This window comes from Physeter macrocephalus, chromosome 4 (assembly GCF_002837175.3).
Source record: "Physeter macrocephalus isolate SW-GA chromosome 4, ASM283717v5, whole genome shotgun sequence".
NCBI lineage: Eukaryota > Metazoa > Chordata > Mammalia > Artiodactyla > Physeteridae > Physeter > Physeter macrocephalus.
The window spans coordinates 88,156,310-88,182,392 of NC_041217.1; the positions used below are offsets into that span (position 1 = coordinate 88,156,310).

At 42.4% G+C, this 26,083-nt stretch overlaps 1 protein-coding gene across 1 annotated transcript; it reads right to left on the reverse strand.

Annotated features, from left to right (window-relative positions):
• Positions 1-862: 862 nt before the first annotated feature.
• FNDC7 (fibronectin type III domain containing 7) lies at positions 863-24,721 on the reverse strand. Its single transcript, XM_024119969.1, has 12 exons — positions 24,659-24,721; positions 24,129-24,147; positions 20,084-20,338; positions 18,694-18,954; positions 15,664-15,921; positions 14,781-15,035; positions 12,885-13,142; positions 12,075-12,329; positions 10,072-10,326; positions 7,987-8,247; positions 4,548-4,577; positions 863-894 (listed from the first exon to the last, which is right to left on the reverse strand). The coding sequence occupies exons 1-12, from the start codon at positions 24,719-24,721 to the stop codon at positions 863-865; spliced, it is 2,202 nt and encodes a 733-aa protein (XP_023975737.1).
• Positions 24,722-26,083: the final 1,362 nt, after the last annotated feature.

The following is a 26,083-nucleotide window of genomic DNA, read 5'->3' on the forward strand; positions in this document are numbered from 1 at the left end:
AGCCAGCAAGACTGATGGTCCTTCCCTATGTCACTCTGCCACCGTTTGAGGCTCTGGTCCTGGCTGTCCCTCCATCTGAAATCTTTGCTCATTCAAAAACATGACCACAGTCCTTCCAGCAACAGGCCAACAGCTCTGCTTTCCCAGACACACACACAGAGGTCTCATCACACGATACTTTGGCTTGGTGAAGGCTTCAAGTGGCTCAGCTTCCTCCTAACTTGAGCTGAGGGTGTTTGTTACTACAGGTGGCCCTGGCAGCTGCTGCTATCCAACCTCGGCCGAAGTCCTGGTGGAGGTTCGTCTTGGGTGAGGGCTGTCTATGTGTGGTGGCTGGATTTCGACTTCTCTGGGAGTGGACGTGTCCAACTCTTAAATGGCTAGAGGGCCACAAGGCAAGTGCTGGGGTAGATGAAATGCTTATGAAGTTGGTGTGCTGAAGTCTGTAGTATGTCTGGATGTGAAATTAAAAAGTTCTGCTTAGCAGAAATTTCCAGGACTTTCCCAGTGTGCTGGCTCACTCTGGCAGCCTTCCAGAGGACTTTCTGGATTCATTTCTCTACTGAGTTCTCTCCGCAGCCGATCTTGAACTCCTGTGCAGGTGAGGACACACCTTCCTGCAGGAAATGGAGCTAGAGTGGTTCTTCTAAAGGCCAAAAGGGCTTGTCCTATCCTAGAGGCATTTTGTATTCTAATAGATCTTTTCCATCTCTAATCACACTAACAATTGAGGAAACTCTGCAAAAGATATGGGAAGAATTTTTTTAAAGCAAAGCAAAACAAAAAACTTTGCCTTTGAATCATACCATTTCAATTTAAATTACTCACTAGTCAAGTCTCTTTTTTTATCCATGTCACTATGTCACTCCGCATTTCTCTTCCCTCTGTAAATCACTGAAAAGGCAAAGAAGGGAAGAAGCCACGAAATGCATTACATTTACAGACATTTTCTTAAATTAAAAAGCCCTTAAATGTCTCTGAGGTTCAGATTACCATTTTGATTTGAAATGCTATTTTTGCAGCACTTCACAGCAAATAAACAGAAAATTAAGAGAATCTGAACTGTTCAAAGGGCAAGAAGAAACTGACCAGCAGGTTCTAACTAAGCAGGGTGTTCTTTCTCCTGCTTGATGAAATGAATCCTCCCCAAGTCTCTTTGAGCTCAGATTACTGACCCAGGACAAAGAACTTTCCTCTCCACCCCCAGGCCTTTTATTAATTGAGCTTACTTTGGGCCTGTCATTGTGTCCAACAATTTATATCTCCTTTAATAATCTTTATAACATCTTTGAGGAGTTTTTCCCAATTTTCAGATGAGGAAACCTATACTTAGAATTGAAGCAAGTTGCCTCAGGGTAAGGGATAGTGGCCGGATTTGAACCCAGATCTGTCTCTTAAAAAAAAATCCATTCATGCTGTTGAAAAGCTTTAGGATAATCCAAGAGTCAAGCAAGACAAAAAGTCTTAGACAAAAAGATTCCCAAGGCTTCCCTTAGCATATCTGGAGGCCCCATGTCAGCCAGGGACCTAATCTGACTAGTCCTGTGTACAGAGAGGAGAAATGCTGAAATTGGAAGCAACTTAGAATCTCTCCCTTAATACAGTGAATTCCGTATGATGTAGAGGCCCCCAAATACTCATTTTTTGAGAGTCTTGCAGGATTTCTACAAGGATCTCCTTAAAGAGAGGGTCAGATCTCTTCAGGTTGAAGGCTGAAACTTGCTAAGGAAGGGAGAAGCAACGATCAGGGCCAGCCCAGAGGGACAGAGGAAGGGGACAGTAGTGACCTAGAGCAGTGCTTCTCAAACCTGGAGAGTCAGAATCACCTGCGAACCTGACAGAGACACGAAGGCCCAGGTCTTACCCACGTCAGCAGATCTGGTTCTCTACATGCTTTATTAGCTCTCCAAGAGATTCTGATGCACACCAGAGTTTGAACACTACTGTCTAAGCAGTGATCCTCAAACTTGAACATGAATGTGAATCATCTGGGGATTTAGTAAATCTGGGTGGGGCCTAAGATTGTACGTTTTGAACAAGCGTTCTGGTGATGCTGATGAATAGCAAGGTCTAAGAGTGATGGTTTTCAAGCATTTTTTTAAAAAAAGTATTGTGACTCTTTCTCTAACAAAATCTTAGGGAAGGGACTTCCCTGGCGGTCCAGTGGTTAGGACTCCGTGCTTCCAATGCAGGGGGCATGGGTTCAATCCCTGGTTGGGGAACTAAGATCCCGCATGCAGCATGGCACGGCCAACAACAACAACAACAAAACAAAATCTTAGGGAAGACCAGAATACAATACACCACTCCTCACCTCTTAGGGGACCCCAAGCCACTTCTACTACCCCTCTATGGCTCAGGGGAAACACTGATTTAAAATGGCCATAATACTGGAAATAGTTTCCAAGAATGCAGACCCAGGCCCATGTACATTTCACTGAAGACCAGGGCTTATGGTCATTAGTACTTTGGGAGTTTTTTAAAGTAATTTTTTATAATTTGGAACTTTCCTCACAGTTGTTTTTTTTTTTTTTAACATCTTTATTGGAGTATAATTGCTTTACAGTGTTGTGTTATTTTCTGCTGTATAACAAAGTGAAATCAAAAAGAGAAAAACAAAAACCGTATGCTAACACAGTTTGTTTTTAATAAGCCAGGTCTGTTTCCCTGTAGTCACTGGAAACAGAAACTCTTTAAAAATTAATAGGGATTATTCTTATTTCAGACCTGCAGGTGGGGCAAGAATTAGAAAGCATGTGTCCTGCTGTGCTCAGAGAAGTAGTAGACTGGGAGAGGAAATAGAGAACAGGCAGCGCAGAGAAGCATGTGTCCTGCCAGTGGAAAGAAGTTTCGGAGGGGAGCTGGCCCAGGCTGGGAGGCTGTCTGGTGGGCTTTACTGGTAGGAAGGCTTCATTTCCACTCACACTCTCTGAAGTCAGCCATGTCTGATTGTGTGTATGTGTATGTGTGTTTACGTGTCCCGTCTGTACTTTGGGGTTGATAATATTCCCTGGGGGTTTTCCCACGACCCCAAATCAAGCAGGCCTCCTAGAAGATTCCTCGTGAAGCAGTACATGCTACTTACTGGGTCAGCACACACAGCTCTGTGTGGTCATCTCCGTGGCCCCAGCCAAGAGTAGCCTCTGTGGGGCACCCCGAATAGCCTAGACAGGATCAGCCATGAGCACACCTGAGTGGCAGTGAGGGTTATCTTTACTCCAGCTGCCCTTTCAGCACCCCTTTTCCTCTGCTGGCCATGTCCACCCATGCAAACTGGAAGCAGACATCCTAGCTTTCTGCAGGCTGTTAACAGATTCCAACAGCTGACTACTAAAAGTGAGGTTAGGAACTTCCCTGGTGGCGCAGTGGTTAAGAATCCACCTGCCAATGCAGGGGACACGGGTTCGAGCCCTGGTCTGGGAAGATCCCACATGCCACAGAGCAATTAAGCCCGTGCACCACAACTACTGAGCCCACGTGCCACAGCTACTGAAGCTGGGGTGCCTAGAGCCTGTGTTCCGCAACAAGAGAAGCTACTGCAATGAGAAGCCCGTGCACCGCAATGAAGAGCAGCCCCCGCTCACCACAACTAGAGAAAGCTAGTGTGCAGCAACGAAGACCCAACACAGCCAAAAATTAATTAATTAATTAATTTAAAAAAAAAAAAGTGAGGTCAGACCAGCAGTATTGGCGTCACCAGCATCACCCGGACCTTGTTTGTAGTGCAAAGTCTCAGATCTTTCCTACACCTACCAAATCAGAATCTGGTTTTAACAAGGCACCAGGTGATTCAGATGCACAATAAGGTTTGAGAAGGTCTGCTCTAAGGCAGCAGTTCTCAGCCTTGGCTACACTTTAGAATCACCCAAAGAGCTTTTACAAACCCTGATGCCCAGACTTTACCCCAAACCAATTAAATCAGATTTTCTGGGGATAGAGCCCAGGCATCAATTACTCTTAAGCTCTCAAAGTGACTCAGTGTATAGCAGGGTTGGAAACCACTCTCTGAAGTGAGGGATGAAGCGGCTGCCTCTCTGAAACATATTTACATTTTCCTGTGGGACCCTGGAAGACTGAAAAAATTTCAGAATCCAAGGGAGTTCATCTCCACTGGTGGAATCTGAGGGGAGACAGTCTAATAGGGGAGAAAATGTTATGGGAGAGGAGAGCAAGGACCCCTTGCATCACAGAAAGAAAGCATTTGCCTTGCTAATTGAAGTCAGCGTTCTTTTTAATATTAAGGGCTGCACGAGCCTTTGTTTTTTTTTTTTTCTTTAAATTTATTTTTACTTATTTTGGCTGCACCAGGTCTTAGTTGTGGCACACAGGATCTTTGTTGCGGCATGCGGACTTAATTGCGGCATGCACGCAGGATCTAGTTCCACCATCAGGGATCAAACCTGGGCTCCCTGCATTGGGAGTGCAGAGTCTTACCCACTGATCCACCAGGGAAGTCCGTGAAGAGTCAGCTTTGATCCTGACTTAAGTAACCTTAAAGAGCAACAAAAAAATTCCTTTCTATTGTATCCATGAGAAAAATGACTTACCCATTCCAAGTGTACTTCCAGAGCAGGTTACTGTAATAAATAAAAACACAAGCATTTAAAATATATTTATTGATGTATTTGAAATGGTGAAGATATAATTTAAGAAAGAATAATAGGAAAGTGAACCAAAGAATGACTAAGAATCAGCTTATGGGATAAGAGAAGGAGATACCTGCTAACAGTATGAACTTGGACAAGTTACTTGACTTTTCTGTGCCTCAGTTTATCTGTTAAGTGTTAAGAATAAGAATGCCAGCCTCGGACTTAGCTGGTGGCGCAGTGGTTAAGAATCTGCCTGCCAGTGCAGGGGACACGGGTTCGAGCGCTGGTCCGGGAAGATCCCACATGCCGCGGAGCAACTAAGCCTGTGCGCCACAACTACTGAGCCTGTGCTCTAGAGCCCACGAGCCACAACTACTGAAGCCCACGCATCTAGAGCCCATGCTCCGCAACAAGAGAAGCCACCGCAATGAGAAGCCTGCGCACCGCAACAAAGAGTAGCCCCTGCTCGCCACAAATAGAGAAAGCCCACACACAGCAATGAAGACCCAATGCAGCCAAATAAATAAATTAATTTAAAAAAAATGTCAACCTCATAGGGTTGTTATAAGGGTCAACTGAGTTAATACATGTAAAGCCCTTAGAATAGTGTCTGGCACACAGCACTCAATAAATATTAGTCATTATTATCATTTACGGTATCATCCTAATTACAGGATTAAGGCATCATTGATATTGGAGAAAACACACACACACACACACACACACACACACACACACACACACACCAAAAAACAAAACCAAAAACCTTCCCACAGATGCATGGTTTTTACTAGGGAGACAGAGCAAAGGTAGATTCCTTAACTTGAGTCTAGACACCCAACCCTTACTAAAGTGAAATGGCTACAGGCTTGAGATAACACCCCACCAAAGGTATTAGAGTTCCAACTAACAAACTATCAGAGGAGTGACTCTCTAAGGGTTGAATTGTGAGTATGAAGTAGGAGAAAGAACAAAACTTCCATCACTCACTTACTGGCTGTATAATCATAGACAAACAGATACACTCTTTTATTCATTCTTTTTTAAATTTAAAATGTATTGGGCAACAGTTACATGCAAAGTACTGAGAGTCCAAGAGATTACCATTTAGCAGAAATAACACACATTCAACTCACAGCAATATGGTGTGGTGAAGATAAGAGTGAGGTGGAGTCATAAAGGAGGGAGACGAACTCAGACTAAGAACTGGAGAAGACTTCAGAGAGGAAGTGGAGTTTGGTCTGGTGGAGTTCCCTTGGTTGAGGTGGGGTGGAAATCCAGGCAAAGACAGGAGTGCTGCATTACCTCAGAAACATGATGTGCCATGGTATGTGTGTGTGGTAAGGGCAGATGTGTGTGAATTGTTCCATGTGACTAGACTAGAGAATGGAGTCTTCTCAGGAGAGATGTTGCAGAATGAACCTAGAATTGTACTGTCCAATACAGTAGCCACTTACCACATGTAGCTATGAGCATTCCAAATGTGGCTACTCTGAACTGAGATGTGCTGTATTAAATAAATGCACATAATATTTTGAAGAACTTAGTATAGAAAAAATATATAAAATTTTTATATTGATTTCATGTTGAAAAGTAGAATATTTTGGATATATTGGATTAAAATTAACTAAAATATACTATTAAATTAATTGCACCTATTTCTTTTTACCTTTTTAACATGGCTACTAGAAAATTTAAATTTTTCACACTTGCATTAAATTTCTATTGGATAGTGCAGGTGTAGAAAGACAGATGGGGGACAGATTGTAAGGGACCTTAAATGCCATGCTCAGAGGATTGAATTTTATTCTATGGGGCAATAGAAAATTTCTGAGGATTTTGAAGCATGAAAGAAAGACAGTTGGGTCAGTGTCCTAGAATGACAACTCTAGCAATAGTATGAAGACTGGCAAGAGGGCAGGAGGACAGGACTGGTGTAGTAGCATAGGGGAGAGGTAGTAAGACTCTGAAATATTGAAGTAGCTATAGGAATGAAGAGAAGAAGTTGGATTTAGAAACCATCATGGAGTGAACAGGACAGGGCTGGGAGACTACTGAAATATGGAGGGTGAGGGAGAGGGAAGCTGACTCCTGGGTTTTTAGCTTGAGTACTTGAAACAAGGATGACAGAAGATCAAAAACTGCAGAAGATCAGAAATTCCTTTTGGCCTTGAGGAGTTGAAATGCCTGGGTCATATCTCTAAGTAGAGATAACACATTTCCACATGGATTTAGGGGTTAGAAGAAGAGAAGGGTTGTAGGTAGAGATTTGGGAGCCTCTGAGTCTCAGTTTGCTCATTTATATATTGGAGATAATAAAATCTGTTGAACCTACCTCATAGAGTTATTTTGAGCATTCAGTGAAATATTGAATATGAAAACGCTTGATAAATTTCAAAACATTATGCAAATATAGTGAAGTATTGTTGTTGACCTGTAGGCTCTTCTTCCTTAGAGCTCATCCTCAGCCCAACAACCTATTCCTGGCCCTTCCCATAGGGCCATGCTTTGGGCCAGCTTGTCCTCTGGACAAGATAATGAAAAAGCAAGGAATCAAAGCATGACAACCAAGGACAGCAAGAACACCCCCTGAAGAGGACCTGGCCTGGTTCCATCACCAGGAGCCATCTTGAACCTTCTTGTCATCAACCCATAATTGGAAATTTTAGATTCTGGTTATTAGTAAAGTTTCTGAGTCAATATTTATTCCTCTTCTTGTGTTCACCTGCAAAGTTCTCGGGCTTCATCATCTCTTCATTTTATTTTATTTTAGAAATATATGAAAAATACATGACTATGCCCTGGGCAAGGTAGCAGAACGTGTTGGAATACAGAGCATGAGAATTGCTAATGTTTTTCTGCCAGCTCTGGTGAGATGGCAGTGGCTGACATTCGTGTGTTTTGTGATCACAGACTGTCTGCCCACTCATATTTCCAAACCTAGCTTATGATTTATAAATTTTTTTTTTCTGAGCCTCCAACTCTCCCTCAGTCATAAGTCTGAATCTGTGCAAATAAAGGTTCAAGTCTCTTATTTCAAACATTCAGGTTGTTTGTCATTATCTCTAACACTATGTTACAAATCTATCCCCAAATCTCAAAGCAGAAAATCATTTTAAATCTGCTTTACTGTTTAAGCAGCAAGCATCTGGTCCTTTTTCTGAAGGAGAAAAGAGAGAGAGGGATGAGAAGAGTGTCTCCAAATCAAGTAAAAATAAAACATCACAATTCCAAAGAAGCTTGAGGTCCCCAGTAGCCAGAATCTGCCTGCAGGATGTACAAAATGTCATGCCCTCTTTGACCTTCCTACATAGCAAATAAGTGTGATTGTTCTGAGTCTTAATTCACAGATTGAGTTGAGGGCTAGTTTTAAATAAAGGGTCATAATTTGCCCTACCTGAATATATTTTTTTTGGACAGAAAGTAAGCTTCAGTCCTGTCTCAGCAACTGGGGAGACCATCACGGTATATACATCCCCGCAGGGTATCTCGGTGATATCACAGAAACTGAGGCCAGCGCTTGGGGCACACATGAAAATGCCTTTGGAACCATAGAGGTCAGTGCTGTAATTGGCAGAGCCCCTGGAGGGCTGCCAGTAGATCCGGATGCCATTAGGGCCCAGCCTATATAATTTCACCCCCAAAGGGCAGCAGGAACCTGAAGGATAAAACAAACAAAAACAAACACATCACTATTCCACCATCACCACAAACCTGGCCTTTGTTACTATGGGGAAACAATATAAGTAGCCTACTCAATAATAAATGATTAGAGCAAGATTTGAGGAAGTATTCAAGTTCCTTCTGTGGTGGGTCACATGATTAGAAATCCATGTGTGAGGGTGAGTTGGGGCATGAGTTTTTAATAGAGAACAATGGTGAGGCCAAAAGTCAACGCTTGGCAGATATGTATTGTATATGACTCAAACTTTATGAGTCAAATGCACAGAATTCTTGTCAAGATCCCTCATAATGCCCTATTTTCATATGATTTTAGTGGGATTCAATTTAAATATAATTAAGTGCATTCAGCATTAACTGAAAAGACCTATTTTGCTGAGCTGAGTAGCATGACGCCTGTCGCTGGTCCACTCTTCATCCATGCTAGCTGACTGGGTACTTTTCCTTTCTCTTTTCCTGAATACCTTGAGCAGGCCACATGTTAGGTGTCAAATGGTGGATTCCTCAGTAACTAAAATAAAAATGTTATTGTATAATAATAAAAAAAATTCAGTTACAGATAGACTTCTTTGATTTATCCTTTTTTTTTTTTTTTTTTTTTTTTTTTTTGCGGTATGCAGGCCTCTCACTGTTGTGGCCTCTCCCGTTGCGGAGCACAGGCTCCGGACGCGCAGGCTCAGCGGCCATGGCTCATGGGCCCAGCTGCTCCGCGGCATGTGGGATCTTCCCAGACCAGGGCACGAACCCGTGTCCCCTGCATCGGCAGGCGGGCGGACTCTCAACCACTACGCCACCAGGGAAGCCCTGATTTATTCTTTAAAAAAAAAAGGTTTTTTAGGTGTGAAGGTAAGCAATGGGCCATATTTCCAGAACTGGATATCAAGGTGAGAAATTAGGCAGCAAACCTAATGAAAGCTAATGGGCCAAAAGGAATGATAATCCAGTTTATGAATGTGTAGCACATTTTAAATGCTTTCATATCATGATCATTCCTATTTCTCTTACCAATGAGGAAATGGAATCAGAGAATAAGATAACACAGTGCAGCTTAAGAAGCCAGGTCTTTAAACTCCTAGTTGAAGACTCACTCTACTACCTTTGGGATGCCAAAATTATATTTCAACTCTCCCACCCCATGCCTCGGGGCAGATACAGCTAACTGGTCATCGTACTCTCTCCCATTAAGCCTGAGAAGCATCCTTAGAAGATTTTTTTCAAAACAGTTCTCCAAGCAGCCACTTCAGTGGACTAGAATCACACCAGAGAAATCTTATTTGCTAACCCTGTACCACTCCCTACTTCTCCCGCTATTTCCTAGTGGCTTGGTCTTTGTGAAGAACAAGATGCAATACTGTGCTCTGTTAACTGTTGAAATAAGAAACCACAGAAGAAGCTGGAGTGGTTTAGAAGAGTGAGGTAGTAGCATAATCATAAGAAGAAAGAAAAATTCAAGCCAAATAGAATGTGTGATCTAAATGCTTTCTGAAAACTCTGCCATACTGAGTTACTCTGTGCTGCAGGTAGCTGGGTCATATAAAAACCTATCCTTCTTTCAGAAAAAGTACACCTGAACCTTGTTACCAGGGGAGTTAATTCACCAACTACTAACAGAAGCCTCTGAACCTTTGAGGTCCTAAGTCAAAAGGAAAACTGTAAACATTTTAGAAAGTAATCTGAACTTACCATGCAAGCTTGGTGGAGATGCAGCATTTTTAAAAATGAGATGAAAGGGCTATGTCTGGATCTATAATAGTCAAAGTCCTTGTTGATACTCTAGAGCTAGAGGTTAGAATTCACTTACTCGAGGAATAACTTTGGTAGCCACAGTCTGCAGTCAACCCAGTGGCACTAATTGCTTTTAATGCCACTGTGTAATTGCTGCCGCATGTGATGCATCCCAGGAGGCAGTGGTTTTGATGGGTGTGACACTTAGACTGTCCAGTGTGTGACTCCAGAACTGTCACATAGGTTTGGGCACCGGTCCCAACAGTCCAGCTCACGTTGATTACCGATTGTGTGACCTGAGTTACTGTCAGACTGGCTGGACAGCACGGCACTTAAATGAGGAAAGAGAAAAAATTGGGGATTTATTTCCAGTGAGGGTTATTTGTGAAAACTAACCAAGTATGGTATTTTGCCTGTGTTTCATTCAATATCCTAAATTTCTCAAACCTTCAACTGTTAATCAAAACGTCCTTAATAACTGTAAATGGAATATAACCTTTAAAAATTGTGAATCACTATATTGTAACTTCTATAACATTGTACCTCAACTATACTTCAGTAAAAAGATAAATTAAAATAAACTTTAAAAATTTTCTTTTGTTAAGTAAAATCTCATTCCCTCTGATACGTTATTTAACATCACTGTATATAGCAGGTGCTTTCCCCAAGAATGCAGTGCAATAACTGGCTACGGGTAATGTGAGATTCTCCCCAATTTTTTTCAGAATAAGAAAGAAACACTTGGGCTTCCCTGGTGGTGCAGTGGTTGGGAGTCCGCCTGCCGATGCAGGGGACACGGGTTCGTGCCCCGGTCTGGGAAGATCCCACATGCCGCGGAGAGGATAGGCCCGTGAGCCATGGCCGCTGAGCCTGCGCGTCCGGAGCCTGTGCTCCACAACGGGAGAGGCCACAACAGTGAGAGGCCCGCGTTCCGCAAAAAAAAAAAAAAAAAAAAAAAAAAGAAACCCTTTGTTGTTCTCTAACTTTAACAATTCCAATTGCAAATTTTAAAGCAATGGTTGCATTCACCTTTTCTCCCAATATATCTTACATTTGCAATGAAATGTATTTTGCCTTTCTCACGCATTTCATAGTACATAGCTGATATAAAAGCTCAAAATATTCTTAGCCAAAGAGTACCACAACCAATTCTCAACTTTTCAAAGATCCATTATACAGGATATAGAATATCTGGAATCTTCCTGCGTATTTGGCATTGTCTCTGTTCTGCTGCTCTTTACGTTTCAACTTATCTAGTCTAAAGTGCCATCTTATTGTTGTATATAAGAGAAAATAATGTCCAAAGTCTTTAAGTAATTTGCTAAATTTCATTCACACACAATGCTATGAAGCAATAACAGCTTTCGTTTATCATGCTCTTACTGTGCATCAGGCACTCTAAGTGCTCTGCAGCGTAAATAACGTAATATTCACAGCCACCTGATAAAGCCATTATCCCCTTCTAGCAATTAGGAAACTGAAACTCAGAAAGCATTTTTTAGAGAAAGATTTGAAAGGGCTGAACCAAAGAAATGAATAATAAACTAGCTCATTTGGTCACTTGTTAGTTGTTTTGGTAGATTGTGTCATGGGGGAATATGAATTCAAATAAATGGTTTTGCAGAATCAATGTATTCCTCCTTTGACGTTGGTATTTGAATATATTAGAGCCTTCAGATGATACTTTTACAGAACCTGTGTGAAAGTTTTCTAAGACTGGGGCTTTTTTTTTTTTTTTTTTTTTGCGGTACGCGGGCCTCTCACTGTTGTGGCCTCTCCCGTTGTGGAGCGCAGGCTCCGGACGCGCAGGCTCAGAGGCCATGGCTCACGGGCCCAGCCGCTCTGCGGCATGTGGGATCTTCCCCGACTGGGGCACGAACCCGAGTCCCCTGAATCGGCAGGCGGACTCTCAACCACCGCGCCACCAGGGAAGCCCAAGACTGGGGCTCTTTGCAAGGTCTCTCTAAGTTTAAGGTATTTCTATCACACTTAGGGTAAATCAAATAAGAAAGTTCATGTCCTAAAACAATTCCTAAGGACCCCATTGAAGTTGAGGTTCAGGCTGTGGTTGCTACATACCTGTTTCTAAGGGCACACTGTAGCTGGGCAGGCTCCGTCCTGCTGGTGTTTCAGCCACAGCGGTGACGGAGAACACTGAGCCGCAGGGCAAGCCCCACAAGGTACAGGACTCTCCCGTGCTGCTGCACCGGTGCAGCCCTTTCTCTCCCTGGGCAGTCACCGTGTAAGTGGCCTCATCATTAGTGGATCGCCAGTACACATTAATCATGGAAAAGGCATCCTTCGAAACATTTTTGATTTCAGGACTGCAAGGAGCTAAGAGATTTTAGATTATGAATTGAAACAGATTCAAAAATATCACACGTGCCATTTGGTCTAAAACTGACCTTTCCCCCCCAAATGAGATCATTACTTTTGACCATATCATGCATGTAGGGCAAATTCATAGAGCCTTTGTGTGGGAACCTTGTTGACATTGACGTATGGTATTGGGTTCCCATAGTGTTGGACTAATTGGAAAATGTTAAGGAGCCATTTGAACTCCAATAGTGAAAGTAATTAGGACCAATGTTTGTGGTCTTAACCTTCACGGTGTGAATACAGGCAGGCGCCCCAAAGGTAGGAGGAAGTGAATGGCTGAGGTAATCTCTAGCAAAACCTTCCACTCTCCCCATGGTCTCCTATTTCCTTTTTGTCCTCTTTCCCTCTTCCACCTTCTCTTCTGCCTCTCCTTAGTAAGACAGGGGCTCTCAGGGTCACCACAACAGGGTGGCTAATGGCAGTGAGCCTTTTTACCGAATGCCCTTCCTGAGGGACATAGCTGGGGGGAGCCGTTCAGAGTCAGTGAATGAAATCTTTGCTGTATCATACCTGTGGTTATAAATCGGGAAGTACATGACGTATTGCTGCCCCGGACTTCACTGAAGGAATACACTGTGATGTTGTACTTGGTGTCACACTCTAGAGCAGAAAGGGTGCAAGCCGGAACAGTGTCATTGCACTCAATCACGCTGAACCCATCTACAGCCTTGGTTACATAAAGTTCGGCGCCACGGACGGGAGACCAGACGATCTCTACTCTGTCACTGGACACCAACACAGGGTTAATGTCACCAGGACAACAGGGAGCTGAGAGCAGGAGCAGAGAGAGAGCGGAGCTCAGTACAGGAGCCATGCTGTCAGAGTGGCATTGAGTCCTGGCGTCTCTGTGCCCAGAGCCTCTGCACTACCCTCCTAAGTCACTGCCACAATCTCCTACAGGTCTGTCCAGCTCCAGTCCTGGCCTAACACCCACTACGTAGAGGATAAATTCTCTATGCATGACATTCAAAGTTATTACAAGCTCTGCCCAGTTGATATGTCCAGCTGCCCCTCCCCATCCCCTGCCTCACCAGACCCCTCAATTCCCACATGCGCTTTTATTTTCCTATGCCTCAAAGATTGTGTTCGTGCTACTGGAATGTGGTTCCCTTCTTCTGCCTGACAAAATCATGTTTAGTTTAACTTTAGATCCTATCAGTCTTTCCAGACACTAAACTAGATAAAACTAGGGGGCGGAGGAGGGGAAGAAGCATTGTATTAGTAGATTTTAGAAGAGGCCCTACACTACCTCACAGACAAATTCTGACAAGTGTCTAACTCACATGGGGTTTCTCTGGAATGCTCTTGCCCCACCTACATTCCATCATCCTTAAAGATCCAGTTCAAGGCCACTCCCTCCGGAAGACCCTCCTGTGCTCTTGAGACCTTATTGATAGCCTCTGACTCTAAATTCCAAAGGCACCAATTATTTGATTCCTTCATCTTGGTAAAAATATAGGGGCCTAGGTTCGATCCCTGGTCAGGGAATTAGATCCCACAAGAATGCCACAACTAAGGAGCCCGCCTGCTGCAACTAAGACTGGGCACAACCAAATAAATAAATACATATTAAAAATGTATTGTATTCCAGCTAGTATTGTTATTTATATAATTATATTATAGTATTCTTGTTTGTAAATATAGTTAATTAATTTTGTCACTCACTCCATTCATTCTTTAAAATCGAGCATCTCCCATATGCCAGTTATACTATGATAAGCATTCAGGATGAGAGATAAATAAAATACAATCCCTGCCCTTTGAAGACCCAAGCCTAGTGGAGAATAATAGTAACAATAATAATGATGCTAATAAAAATATTTGCATTGTGCTTTTCTCATATACAAAGACCTTTTCATATTCATGTTCTCATTATTATTTGTCCCATTTTGCAGTAGCAGATACTAAGGAACTTAGCAAGGTAGACATCATTATTCCCATTTTGCAAATGAGTTGGTGGTCAAGTTAGGACTTAAACCCAGGTGTCCTACTCCAAAGCCCTCCACACCTTGTAGAATCTTTGCCATTGCATCCCTGTTTTATGGGCTTGGGGAAAGAGTGAACTCTGAGACCTAAGGATCACCTCCCCTTCAGCCTCCAGCACAGGGCTGAACACTGAGTAGATCTTGGTGGAGGGTTCAACTTTTCAGAGCAAGCTTGAATAACAACATTCTTTCCCTTCTTTTCACTACTAAACCTTGCATTCTTATTAAGCTTGAGTCCACGAAGTCCAAGTTCCCTAGTTTGGAAAGGATGTGAAAAAAGAGATTCACCTTCCATTCTTGGCCCTAGAATGGCTCCCAGGTGGTCTAGGTAAGTCACTAAGTGCAATGGATGATCCATTATGCTGCTGAGTTTAGTGAACTCAGAACTCAACTCCCTTTACAAGCATCAAGTGCAACTCACCTGTGGTATAATTAAACACATCACCCAAAGGACTCTGTCCTGCCTTGTTATAGGCAAAAACACTAATAAAGTAAGTGAAGCCACACTCAGATAAGAAATTGCACTGGGTGAGGGAGGTGTTGCAGTGTACTTCCAAGCCATCGTCACTCTTCACAAAGGCCACATAGTAATCACCCAGATGCACATTGGACCAAGCCACAGACAGGTGGCCAGGGGGATCTTCTTGGATTGTCACCCTTCCAGGTGCACAAGCAACTAGGAAATGATAAATAATGAACAGTTGTGAGAGTACTGCCAGAGATTTTCTTTGCATCTTTGCATAGTAGCTCTTCACTAAATGTTAGTTCTCATCCCCAAAACACACAGATATTTCTAAATTGAAGCATAGACCTCCATATATGTATGTCTTTATCTCTTTGATGAGAATGAAAGTGGGAAGATATCTAAACACATATTCCAAACTATAGACATTCCATCTTTATCTTAAAAAAATAGCTCCCACCAGGCCTAGGTCTGTGAAACATGATGTAAATAAGAGACCACTATCTGTACTGCACAGCTAGAGTTGTGTATCACTCAAACTGGATCCTAGAATATTTACAACTTTACAAATGCAAAAGAAAATAAACTAATTAGTGAAAGATCTGGAATAGGAACCAGGTTTCCTAATTTTCAGTGTTTTTTCCAATGCACGAGATCTGGTTTCACTATCAACATTATTCAAACTCATCAGAAAGTCCAACTCAACACTTCCATTTAGACCAGGCGTTCATTTTTGCTTGTTCTAGAGTGTTCTGGAACACTGTCATGTGATTATTTGTTTCCCTAATGGTAGTCACTTTGGCTTACCAACCCCCCAGTGATCTCACTCTGGTTTACATACCAGTTTTCAGGGTCACTGCTGAAATTGATCTGCTAGATCCGGCATCATTAGTTGCTAAAACTGAAATCAGGTACTCGGTTCCACACTGGAGAGAGGAGATGGTGCAGGAACTGAAAGTCGTACTACAGCTCAGCCTGGAAGAGTCACTCAAAGCCATCACGGTATAGTTGAAAGCTCCTTCTGTTGGTGCCCATGAAACAGATGCCTTCAGAGAACCACTATCAAAAGAGACTTGAATGTTGGCAGGAGCACGAGGACCTACATTTTTGAGAAACAATTAAGATTTTTGCAGTAACCTCAAGAACCCAAGTAAGATTTGACCTAACAATATTGCAGAGCTCAGAGGATGGAGTACTCCAATCATATGATACTTGCAAGTGTACAAAGCATAAAATTGGGATTTAGGGTACCTGAGAACTGGTAACACATCTCCCATTAACTATGCAAACTCATAACTAGCTATATGACTTTGGCCATGTTATTTAATCTTTTTGTTATTTATTTATTTATTTTTCTCATCTGTAAAACAGATCCTAGCACATATAGGTAGTAAATAAACGTCTTGAATAAATGAATGAGTGAATGCACAATTTGATAAGTGATAGAAATAATTAAATGAAATTATAAATGTGAAGGGCTAAGAGGGCCATGTGGGTATGTTATCAAGTGGTAGGTCAAATATTCTCTTATAGACTGATAAACAGATTAGTTTCAACAACATTCCTTCTTTACTTTTGACACATGCTAAGACATGTAAGAGCTTTTAGGTCACAGCTGTTTACAGAAGAGCAGACTTTCTATTCTAAATCAAAGGGAAAAAAGGAAAGTATCAAGTGTGATGGTCACACAGGAAGGCAGTTTTTCAGCATCTCCAAAACGATTTCCTCTGCATTCTTAGAAATATGCCTTCCTTTCCTCAGGCTTATCCTCCTAAAAAAGCTTGAGGCCCTCAATAAATGTTTGTGGAGAGAAAGAATGGGTGAATGCCTTGGAAGAGGCCCAGAGAGGCTGGTTTGTCACAGACATCTTGACTCACCAGGCCCATCATGAATCACCTGAGGGCCACCTTGCTCTGATTTCTACCTGGAGAAGTAATATAAAAGGCAAACCCTTCACTTCTCCCTACATTTCTGCTTCGGCCTATAGACAATGGGGCTTCCACTCCCCTCCAAAGTAGGAACTGTTGGGGCTTCCCTGGTGGCGCAGTGGTTGAGAGTCTGCCTGCCAGTGCAGGGGACACGGGTTCGAGTCCTGGTCCGGGAAGATCCCACACACCGCGGAGCCACTGGGCCCGTGAGGCACAACTACTGAGCCTGCGCGTCTGGAGCCTGTGCTCCGCAACAAGAGAGGCCGCGATAGTGAGAGGCCTGCGCGCCGCGATGAAGACTGGCCCCCGCTTGCTGCAACTAGAGAAATCCCTGGCACAGAAATGAAGACCCAACACAGCCAAAAATAAATAAATAAATTTATTTTTTTTAAAAAAACAGAGTAGGAACTGTTGGAGAGAACATTTCTGGTTTCTTTCCACTTTCTCTTTGGTCCTCCCCAAGAGATGAAACAGCTAATCTGGTTGGTGAGTCAGACATCTACTAGGCCATATTGGCAGAGGATGACTCACTCTGCCTCAAGAGAAGGAAAAATCTCTCTCCTTCCCTCTCTCTCCATCTCATTCTTTTGGCTCAGAGCAGCAGCTCAGTTTGGGCATCTAGTTATCATGCAGTAGGATGCCCTGGTCAGGTATCCCTGCAATGGGGATTGTGAGAACACACACCACGCATCAGCTTCTCAGCCTATAGCTGGAGGAGAGGTGGTGGGAAGCCCCTCGTTGACCTCACGACCAAAGTGAGGACTTTGGGAAATATATCTGAAATATTGATTCCCACAACAGCACAAAGTGCCATAACAGGAAGTTTGTTTTTTGTTGTTGCTGTGCCTCTAGAGCAATGCCAGCTGAAAGTTGGGACATACTTATTAAATGTCTGCTGAATAAATTCTTGTTTGGCCCAGTTCTTTTTGTCTCTACTCTTGGTCTGAACCTATGAAGGGACAAGAGGTGACTGGTAAACCTAGTAGGAATTATCTCCTGCTGTGTGATATTGAACATGTAAGCTGAAAATAAGTTGGCTCTTGGCGGGGTGGTGCCATGCTCTGTGCACTCTGAGCAGCATTTCTTTACACATGCCGTAAGCATTTAAACCACCAAGGAGGAATTATCAAGACACTATAAATAAGCTCATAATAAATTTAAATAGCTGCTTCCAGCTGCTCTGTACTTATCACTTAACGCTGCTCTCAGTGACTGCAATGCACAGCCCTTCTCATTAATCAGACAGGAGAAGGTGGGCTTCCCTGGTGGCGCAGTGGTTGAGATTCCGCCTGCCGATGCAGGGGACACGGGTTTGTGCCCCGGTCCGGGAGGATCCCACATGCCGCGGAGCGGCTGGGCCCGTGAGCCATCGCCGCTGGGCCTGCGCGTCCGGAGCCTGTGCTCCGCAACGGGAGAGGCCACAGCAGTGAGAGGCCTGCGTACCGCAAAAAAAAAAAAAGGAGAAGGTTGGGACTGAGCTGAGAAGTCCTTACCAGTTCTCTGATTGCAGGTGGAGTCATCCCCAGGTGTTCCGCTGGCATTCCACGCATAGGCCTTTATGGTGTAGAGAGTCCCAGCGTCTAAACTGGTGAATGTCAAGGAGGTGTTGGTGGTATTTTCTTTCCGTATTCTCCCCAAACCGTTAGCTCGCATAATGGACACAGAAAATCCAGTTGCCATATATACGGTTTCCCACTGCACAAGAATAGAGTCTGGACTTGGAGAGCTTACTTGTAGAATTGGTGCAGCCAGCACTACAAAGACAAAAACCTGTGCATTTGTGTTATGAAAGTGCAAGAGAGGCTAATTCAAATTTAGGAATAGGTAATTTGAGGTTGATCGGAGCCGTTGCCCGGCAACGGGAGAGGCCACAGCAGTGAGAGGCCTGCGTACCGCAAAAAAAAAAAAAGGAGAAGGTTGGGACTGAGCTGAGAAGTCCTTACCAGTTCTCTGATTGCAGGTGGAGTCATCCCCAGGTGTTCCGCTGGCATTCCACGCATAGGCCTTTATGGTGTAGAGAGTCCCAGCGTCTAAACTGGTGAATGTCAAGGAGGTGTTGGTGGTATTTTCTTTCCGTATTCTCCCCAAACCGTTAGCTCGCATAATGGACACAGAAAATCCAGTTGCCATATATACGGTTTCCCACTGCACAAGAATAGAGTCTGGACTTGGAGAGCTTACTTGTAGAATTGGTGCAGCCAGCACTACAAAGACAAAAACCTGTGCATTTGTGTTATGAAAGTGCAAGAGAGGCTAATTCAAATTTAGGAATAGGTAATTTGAGGTTGATTATCCATATTATGAAAAATTTATTTGCTTTGCAATAGGATTCATGGCAGAGTTCCATTAAACAATTGTTATTTAAATGCGTATTAATTACAGATGACTCAGCAGAGGAAGGGGGAACAGAGAAATTCTAATATTAGGCATACCTTCAACTGGAAGTTGGTAAGAAATTAGATAAAACCTCCCCGTAATCATAATATAAATCAATGGGGGGAATGATAGTTTATACTATTTTAACATGCACGCAACCTTTCAGAAATATGCTGAGGTACAACTTTATCAAATCAATTTAAGTCATGCTGATGACAAACTCTAAATAGTTTTATTTCAAACAAGTCAAAGTGCAGCAAAATCGCTTCTATGTGTTCTTTATTCCACATGGTCTTTATTGATAATTGAGGTTAAAAACAGAAATCCCTGGGCTTCCCTGGTGGTGCAGTGGTTGAGAATCTGCCTACCAATTCAGGGGACACGGGTTCGATCCCTGGTCCGGGAAGATCCCACATGCTGCGGAGCAACTAAGCCCGTGTGCCACAACTACTGAGCCTGCACTCTTGAGCCCACAAGCCACAACTACTGAGACCGTGTGCCACAACTACTGAAGTCTGCGCACCTAGAGCCCGCGCTCTGCAACGAGAAGCCACCGCAATGAGAAGCCTTGTGCACCGCCACGAAGAGTAGCCCATGCTCTCCGCAACTAGAGAAAGCCCGGGTGCAGCAACAAAGACTCAATGCAGCCAAAAATAAATAAATAAACTTATAAAACAAACAAAATGAAACAGAAATCCCTTTTTCAGAGATTTAAAAGCACGGATGCTTTTAAAGATGCCCAGAAATGGGTTTTATTTTCCAAAGCATCTGGAATTTACATACCACCTCCTCCACAGACATTTGAATTCCCAAAAAAAAGTCACTTGGTGGCTTTCACTTCTGGGCCTTGAATCATAGACATTCACATGACACAAAATTACATCATGCATTTGCATCCTCAGTATAATTGATCCAGGTCACAAGCAATTGCTCAACAGAGGATGAGCATCCAGCTACCTGTCTTTGCCTGTTTTGGAGGCGATGCCTGGCTTCTCCCAGCAGGACTGATGGATCTGATGGTGATTTGGTACAAGGTTGCAGCCTTCAGGCCCGTCACAGTGCCTGGGGAACTGGCCACCACGGTTTCAATGACAGCGTTCCCGTCTCTGGCCGTGAGGAGGTAACTGGTGGCCCCTGGCACTGTAGCCCATTCCACAGTGATACTGTTGCTGATTTTTGAATACGCCTGATCGATAGTGGGTATTTGGGGAGCTGAAAGAGATTTTGAAGGTGTACATTAGCTAGGGTACCTATAAGGATTACTTCTTTCATCATTTTACTTTCAAACTAGGTCATTCTCATGTCATCCTTCAGACATAAACCTTGCCCTTGTTTTCCAGATCAAGAAACAAACAAACAAACAAACAGAGGAAAAGAAAGGCAAAGCTTCTCTCCAGAAGAGAGCAAGAAAGCTCAAACCTCCCATTCAGGAATGGGACTTCAAAGAGGTTTTTCCCAGTTGCCTCCGGGATAATTTGCACTTTTTGTACTTTTAAAAGAGTTAACTAAGAGTAGGGAGTGATTTGGGAGAAGAACTCTGAGGGGAGGGAGAGCGTAACTGAGGGTTTCCCTTCTGGAGGCTACTCCAGTCTGGCGTTCTGTGAATCTCCAGGCATGCTTTGTCACCTGTCTCCCCTCCCTGCCCCACCTCTCTGCAACGTCTCCAGCAAGGGTCCACCTCCATCCCCCACCTCTGTCGAGGCTGTGATTTCCACTCATGCACTTTGCACGTTTTCCAAGTGGCATTTAATCTAATGGAGGAAGGGGGAGAATTGAGTTCGTTGCTTCATAATTGAGTGTACTGTCTTTAATATTATCAGAGTGTAACAATTTTCAGATTCTTCTATATAAAATAAAAATAAACTCTATTCTCTCCTCTATCAAAACATCTGCCCCAGCCTAAGAATGAGATGCCGGGGTCCCTCCTCACCTGGGCCTGGCCATGGTTTGCCAGGAGGCCGTGAATGCTTATGTCATGAGTTTACACAAGGCATTCCTATACTTTGGGCATGGGGTAGAATATACAACATGGTAATCAGATTTACTACTCTGCAAAACTCCACGGACTCAAAAATGCCCTGGGTGTAGGAGGTCCAAGTGGAAGAAAAGGTCAAACAAAAATATCTGGGTTTTAAGTTTGAAGCTGGCAATTGGTCTTTTATATTTAACGTACTGCATTTGCTGGGTAAAATCACTATATGCCAAATTCAAAACTAAAGTGCAAAACAAAACTCTAGGGCAAAGAGGAGAAGTAAATACCGTCCAAATGTGTGATTTGCCAGTATCAACTCCCTCCCTCCAACAGACCCCAACCTGCAAAACCCCATGTGCGTGATACAGACAACTTCTCTTTCTGTACCCATAGCCCAGAAAGTTGGCTTTGGCAGCATCTCAGAAATAACCACTCTGCAAGAATGAACAAAGAGTCCACTGTGCACTGGCCAGACGTTCCTTGAACATCACCCAGGACTGTCTCCTTTGCCATCAAAAGAAAACTATGATGGTTATAAATGCTGGGGAAAAGTTGCAGGGGCTCATCTTAGCCATTTGCCAGCAGAAGCTGACTCTGCGGGAAGCGCCTATGTCCCCTCCCTGTTGTAGGATAGAAAGCGCCCGCAGGGGTCTCACATTTAACCCTCCTACACACTCATTCCTTTTCTGCTCCCCCAGTTATTTGTCCTCTGTTAATACCTTCTTTCCTCTAACTTTGCAGTGTCTCTCAATCCCTGCTGCTTCCTTTGTCCCCATTGTTCATCTTATCTCCTGTTAGCCAGTCCTGCTCATTGGAATGGACTAATTTCCTGGACAAATGACAACCAAACTAGACATTGTCGTGACAGTGCCTTCATGGAGTGGCTTGAAAGGCATCTAAAAGGCTGGCATGACACCGGCTATCTCCCCACAGGCCTGTCAAGGGGCCTGAGGACTCCACAAAATTTGTCGTATTAAATTGAGCTGGGAGGGGCACATTTGCCCAGCATAGTAGTACGTGAAGCCAGTATCAGCAGGATGAAATGCGGGGTTTAATAACGGGAAAATAGCAAAGGATTTGGATTTCAGAATGCTGGGTTTGAGCCCTGGCTCTGCCATTTACTTCTGTCTATGAACACGTACAAGTGATTTAACCTCTTCTAGTCTCAGTTTTCTTCCTTGAGTATATGGAATATTAATAATTCCTACATCTTTGAGTTTACTTTGAAATGTAAAATACTTACATCTTAAGATGGTAAATAGTAAGTAAAATAGTGAATGTAAGGGCACATTGAAAGGTAGGAAGGGTTAGTGTGTGTGTGTGTGTGTGTGTGTGTGTGTGTGAACCAGGACGAGCAATTTTGGGGTTTGGAAAAGCCAGACTGCATGGCACTGCCATGGAGGGGGTGCTACCAGGGAAGGTGGGATTATGGAGACTCTGGGGTAAGCACAGGCTGGAGAGACAGATTGCCTGTTTACACATGGTTCTAGAGCAGGATCTGACCAGTAATAGCAATGAAAAAAGATCAACACCTCTGTACTATGTTTCCCTTAAAGAGATGAGAAGATTGAGCAGGATGTGTAAGTCTCCAGAAATTAGCAGCGGTTCTTCACTCTTTCTTTGTTCTGTATTTGGACCGCTTACTGCACTGATGAAAGAGAAAAATTTATTCCCTAGATTTGCGATCAACCACTCTGATTAGTCAAAAATGAAACCCTTTGAGTCACAGCACCTGTGCATTCTACCAACTCAGAGATCTAAATTAGCCCATGTGGCCCCAGCGGCCAGACACAGATAAACAGCTGATGCCAGAGCCCAAAAAGAATCAGAATACACACACCCCAAATGAAACCTCCTATACAGTATCAATAAAACACATCACATCTATTGAAAAGACAGGATGAATCAATTAACAGCATCACCAGTATATCAGTCTGCCCCATTCTTTCTCTCAAATAGTGTGGATAACATGGGACTAAAAAGAGGCCCGTTCTGAGGGCTCAGTGTGTCCTGTGGTCCTGGGACCCTCTAAGAGACAGCAGAACTAGATTTTGTCCAATTGAAGGGCCACTGATTTTTTAAAAATCACTTTGTTCATGGCCAAATAGTCCTTCTTACAGCTTCCTGGTCAATCCTGAAGGTGTCTCAAGAATAAGTGAGTAAGAATAAAGCATGAAATAATAATTCTTAAAAACCTATTGTATAATCATGGATTTTATGGCTCAGCCAAAAATCTATATCAAAAATTTTAATTGTCCTATTTACATTTCCTTTTCTGTGGTATATACAAAATAATAAATAATATTTGTTCTTATTTGTGCTGAATTACTAAGAGAGTTTATTAGTGATATAATTGATATTATATGGTTCCTTCAGATAATCTAAATTCCATTGAACATAAGTTTCCATTCTAGGGACTTAAATTTCTAGAATGTATGAGCCAGGAGAGACCTGTAGAGAAATTATCCTTGCCTTCAGTCATTTATTCAAGAAAAATGGTGATAAAATCTCTTAAAAGAAAGGCTTTTTCCAGCTCTGGGTTTTCATTGTCTATATTTTAAGGATGCAATATTAGAAGTATAAAATCTTTTTTATTAGAGAATCTAATCTTTTTATTAGAGCATCTTTTATTAGAGAATTGTGATCAAAACTATTTCTAGTTTTCTCCTCTAATTCCTTAGAAGACAAATAAGAAAAGTTATATAAATTAGGCTCTTCACTAAAATTTTGTTTCTTTGACTGGAATGATGGTCATTGTAATACTTTACTAACGGTTAACCGTGTTTGAGAAAAATCTATGACTGCATGACTCTATACATCTCAGTACTCAAGAAGAATATCTTATGAGAATGTATCTTTAAATTTTGATCCATGTATTTGTCTTACCAGTTACACTCACAGCGTGAGTGCTCAGAAAATGTTGAATATTTTTCCTGATATAGCCTTTATATTTCAGGGTAGCCCAGGAATTAACAATGGAAATTAAACTCAAATATGGGGAGGGTAAACTTGCATTTCAGAGAATGTTACCTGTTTTTGTTGAAGCAACCTGAAAAAAGGAAAGTTTAGAATATTAGAACCATAAAGAACAACACCATTTGGGGAAATGTAAAACCTAAATCAGAGCAGTAATATCTTAGCACAACATGTTTATACATAATGTGAGCAATCTTCCAATCCACACACAGTATTTATTTGCACAAATTATTTCCCAACATTCAAATCTACCACAAAGCAATCCTAAATAAAATTGAGAGGATGGAGAGAGATCACATTACTGTTTCATTTTTCTCCCTGAATCTGCCTATTGAACTAAGTCAGTAGCTGCTGATGGATTTTTCAGAAATCTTTGTTCTTAAAACATAATGATATTCTTGTTTTCTTTCACTAGTAAATTGCATTAAATTTCAAACACACAAACATATACAATCTTGGTATGCCTCCAAAGTATTTTGATTTCCATCTCCCCACCCCTGAGGTCCTCAAAAAAAGAGAAAGATATTGAATGTATCTTTTTTTCCCCCTAAATAGTTGCGGGTAGGTCGGAAAGGTGAACTCACCATTTTAAGGCAGATAAGACTGAATCCAATCACAGACAAACATTTCACCTGTCCACCAGCCATCCTGTTGGACTGAGTACTCACATGGCACAGAACAAAGTGGGTAGGGTCCTCTTTGGTCCCCAGGTGGGCAGCACTGTTCGTCGCTGGGATGTGGGGCTGTGATTCTGGGAACAGACCCCAGGAAGTAGCTCCTCCCCTTCTGTGTGGAGCTGACCTGTAACTAGGGGGACCTGGAGACTGGCAGGTACAGGTATTGCAAAGACTGAAAAAAAAGAAGAAAGTGGAAGAAAGCTATGCCAAGCGGGTCAAAATGCTACTGTAACATGGGTTTCAAGGTGATGTGTAGAATGCTCCCCTTTTCTATTAAAAATTCTTTTCTAAATAAAAATTTTACGAAGCTGTATAGAAATTATTGACATAGTGAAATGATCCTTTTAAACTTGGGGATCCTGACCAGTTTTATTTTTTTCTTTTTCATCTTTATTTGTTGTTCTTATTGTTGTTTCAGTACAAAGTGATCGGTTCTGCTGTCGGCTGGTGTGGAGGGATTGGGGACATGTTGTTTAAGGGTACAAACTTAAAACTAGTAAATAAAGAGTTCTGGGAATCTAACGTACAACATAGTGCTTATAGTTAAAAATATCGTACTGTAAACTTCAAAGTTGCTAAGAGACTAAATCTTAACTGTTCTCAACACAAAAAAGAAATGATAATTATGTGATGTGATAGAGATGTTAGCTAAGGCTACTGTAGTAATCATATTACAATATATAACTGCATCAAAGTAACACTTGTACACCTCAAACTTATGCCTCAAACTTGACAGTGTTATGTGTCAATTACATTCAAGAAAGGAAGGAAGGAAGGAAGGAAGGGAGAAAGGGAGGGAGGGAGGGGGAAAGGAAGAAAGAAAGGGAAAGGGCAGCGGCATGTCCCTGTGCCGAGAAAGACAGTGGGAGGTCCTTAATGAGCACATTAAATCCGTCCATCCCCAGTACCTCCCTGCCATTTACAAAAGGGATTACAAAAGTGGGGAGGAAGCATATGTTCATTATCTGAATTATTGTAATGGTTTCATGTATGTATACATATGTCAAAACATTGAGTTTATATTATAAATACGGGCAGTTTATGGTATGTCAGTTTTACACCACTAAAGTTGTTTAAAAAAATCAGTCTAACTCAGCGCTCTAAGATCCTTCTACTAAACCACTCTTTCTTCTATGAGTTGACTACTATGAATTCAAGGCATTTTCTTTTCTTTTTTTTTTTTTTTTAACATCTTTATTGGAGTATAACTGTTTTATAATAGTGTGTTAGTTTCTCCTTTACAACAAAGTGAATCAGTTATACATATACATATGTTCCCATATCTCTTCCCTCTTGTGTCTCCCTCCCTCCCACCCTCCCTATCCCACCCTT

Excerpts from the sequence above, each read along its gene's own strand:
- FNDC7 (XM_024119969.1), bottom strand. The coding sequence starts at position 24,721 with ATGGCTGGTGGACAGGTGAAATGTTTGTCTGTGATTGGATTCAGTCTT. Across the intron at positions 15,922-18,693 it reads CACCTGCAATCAGAGAACTG|GTCCTCGTGCTCCTGCCAAC; the intron begins GTAAGGACTTCT and ends TCAAAAATGTAG. Across the intron at positions 895-4,547 it reads TGGAAGTACACTTGGAATGG|TGATTTACAGAGGGAAGAGA; the intron begins GTAAGTCATTTT and ends TTGCCTTTTCAG.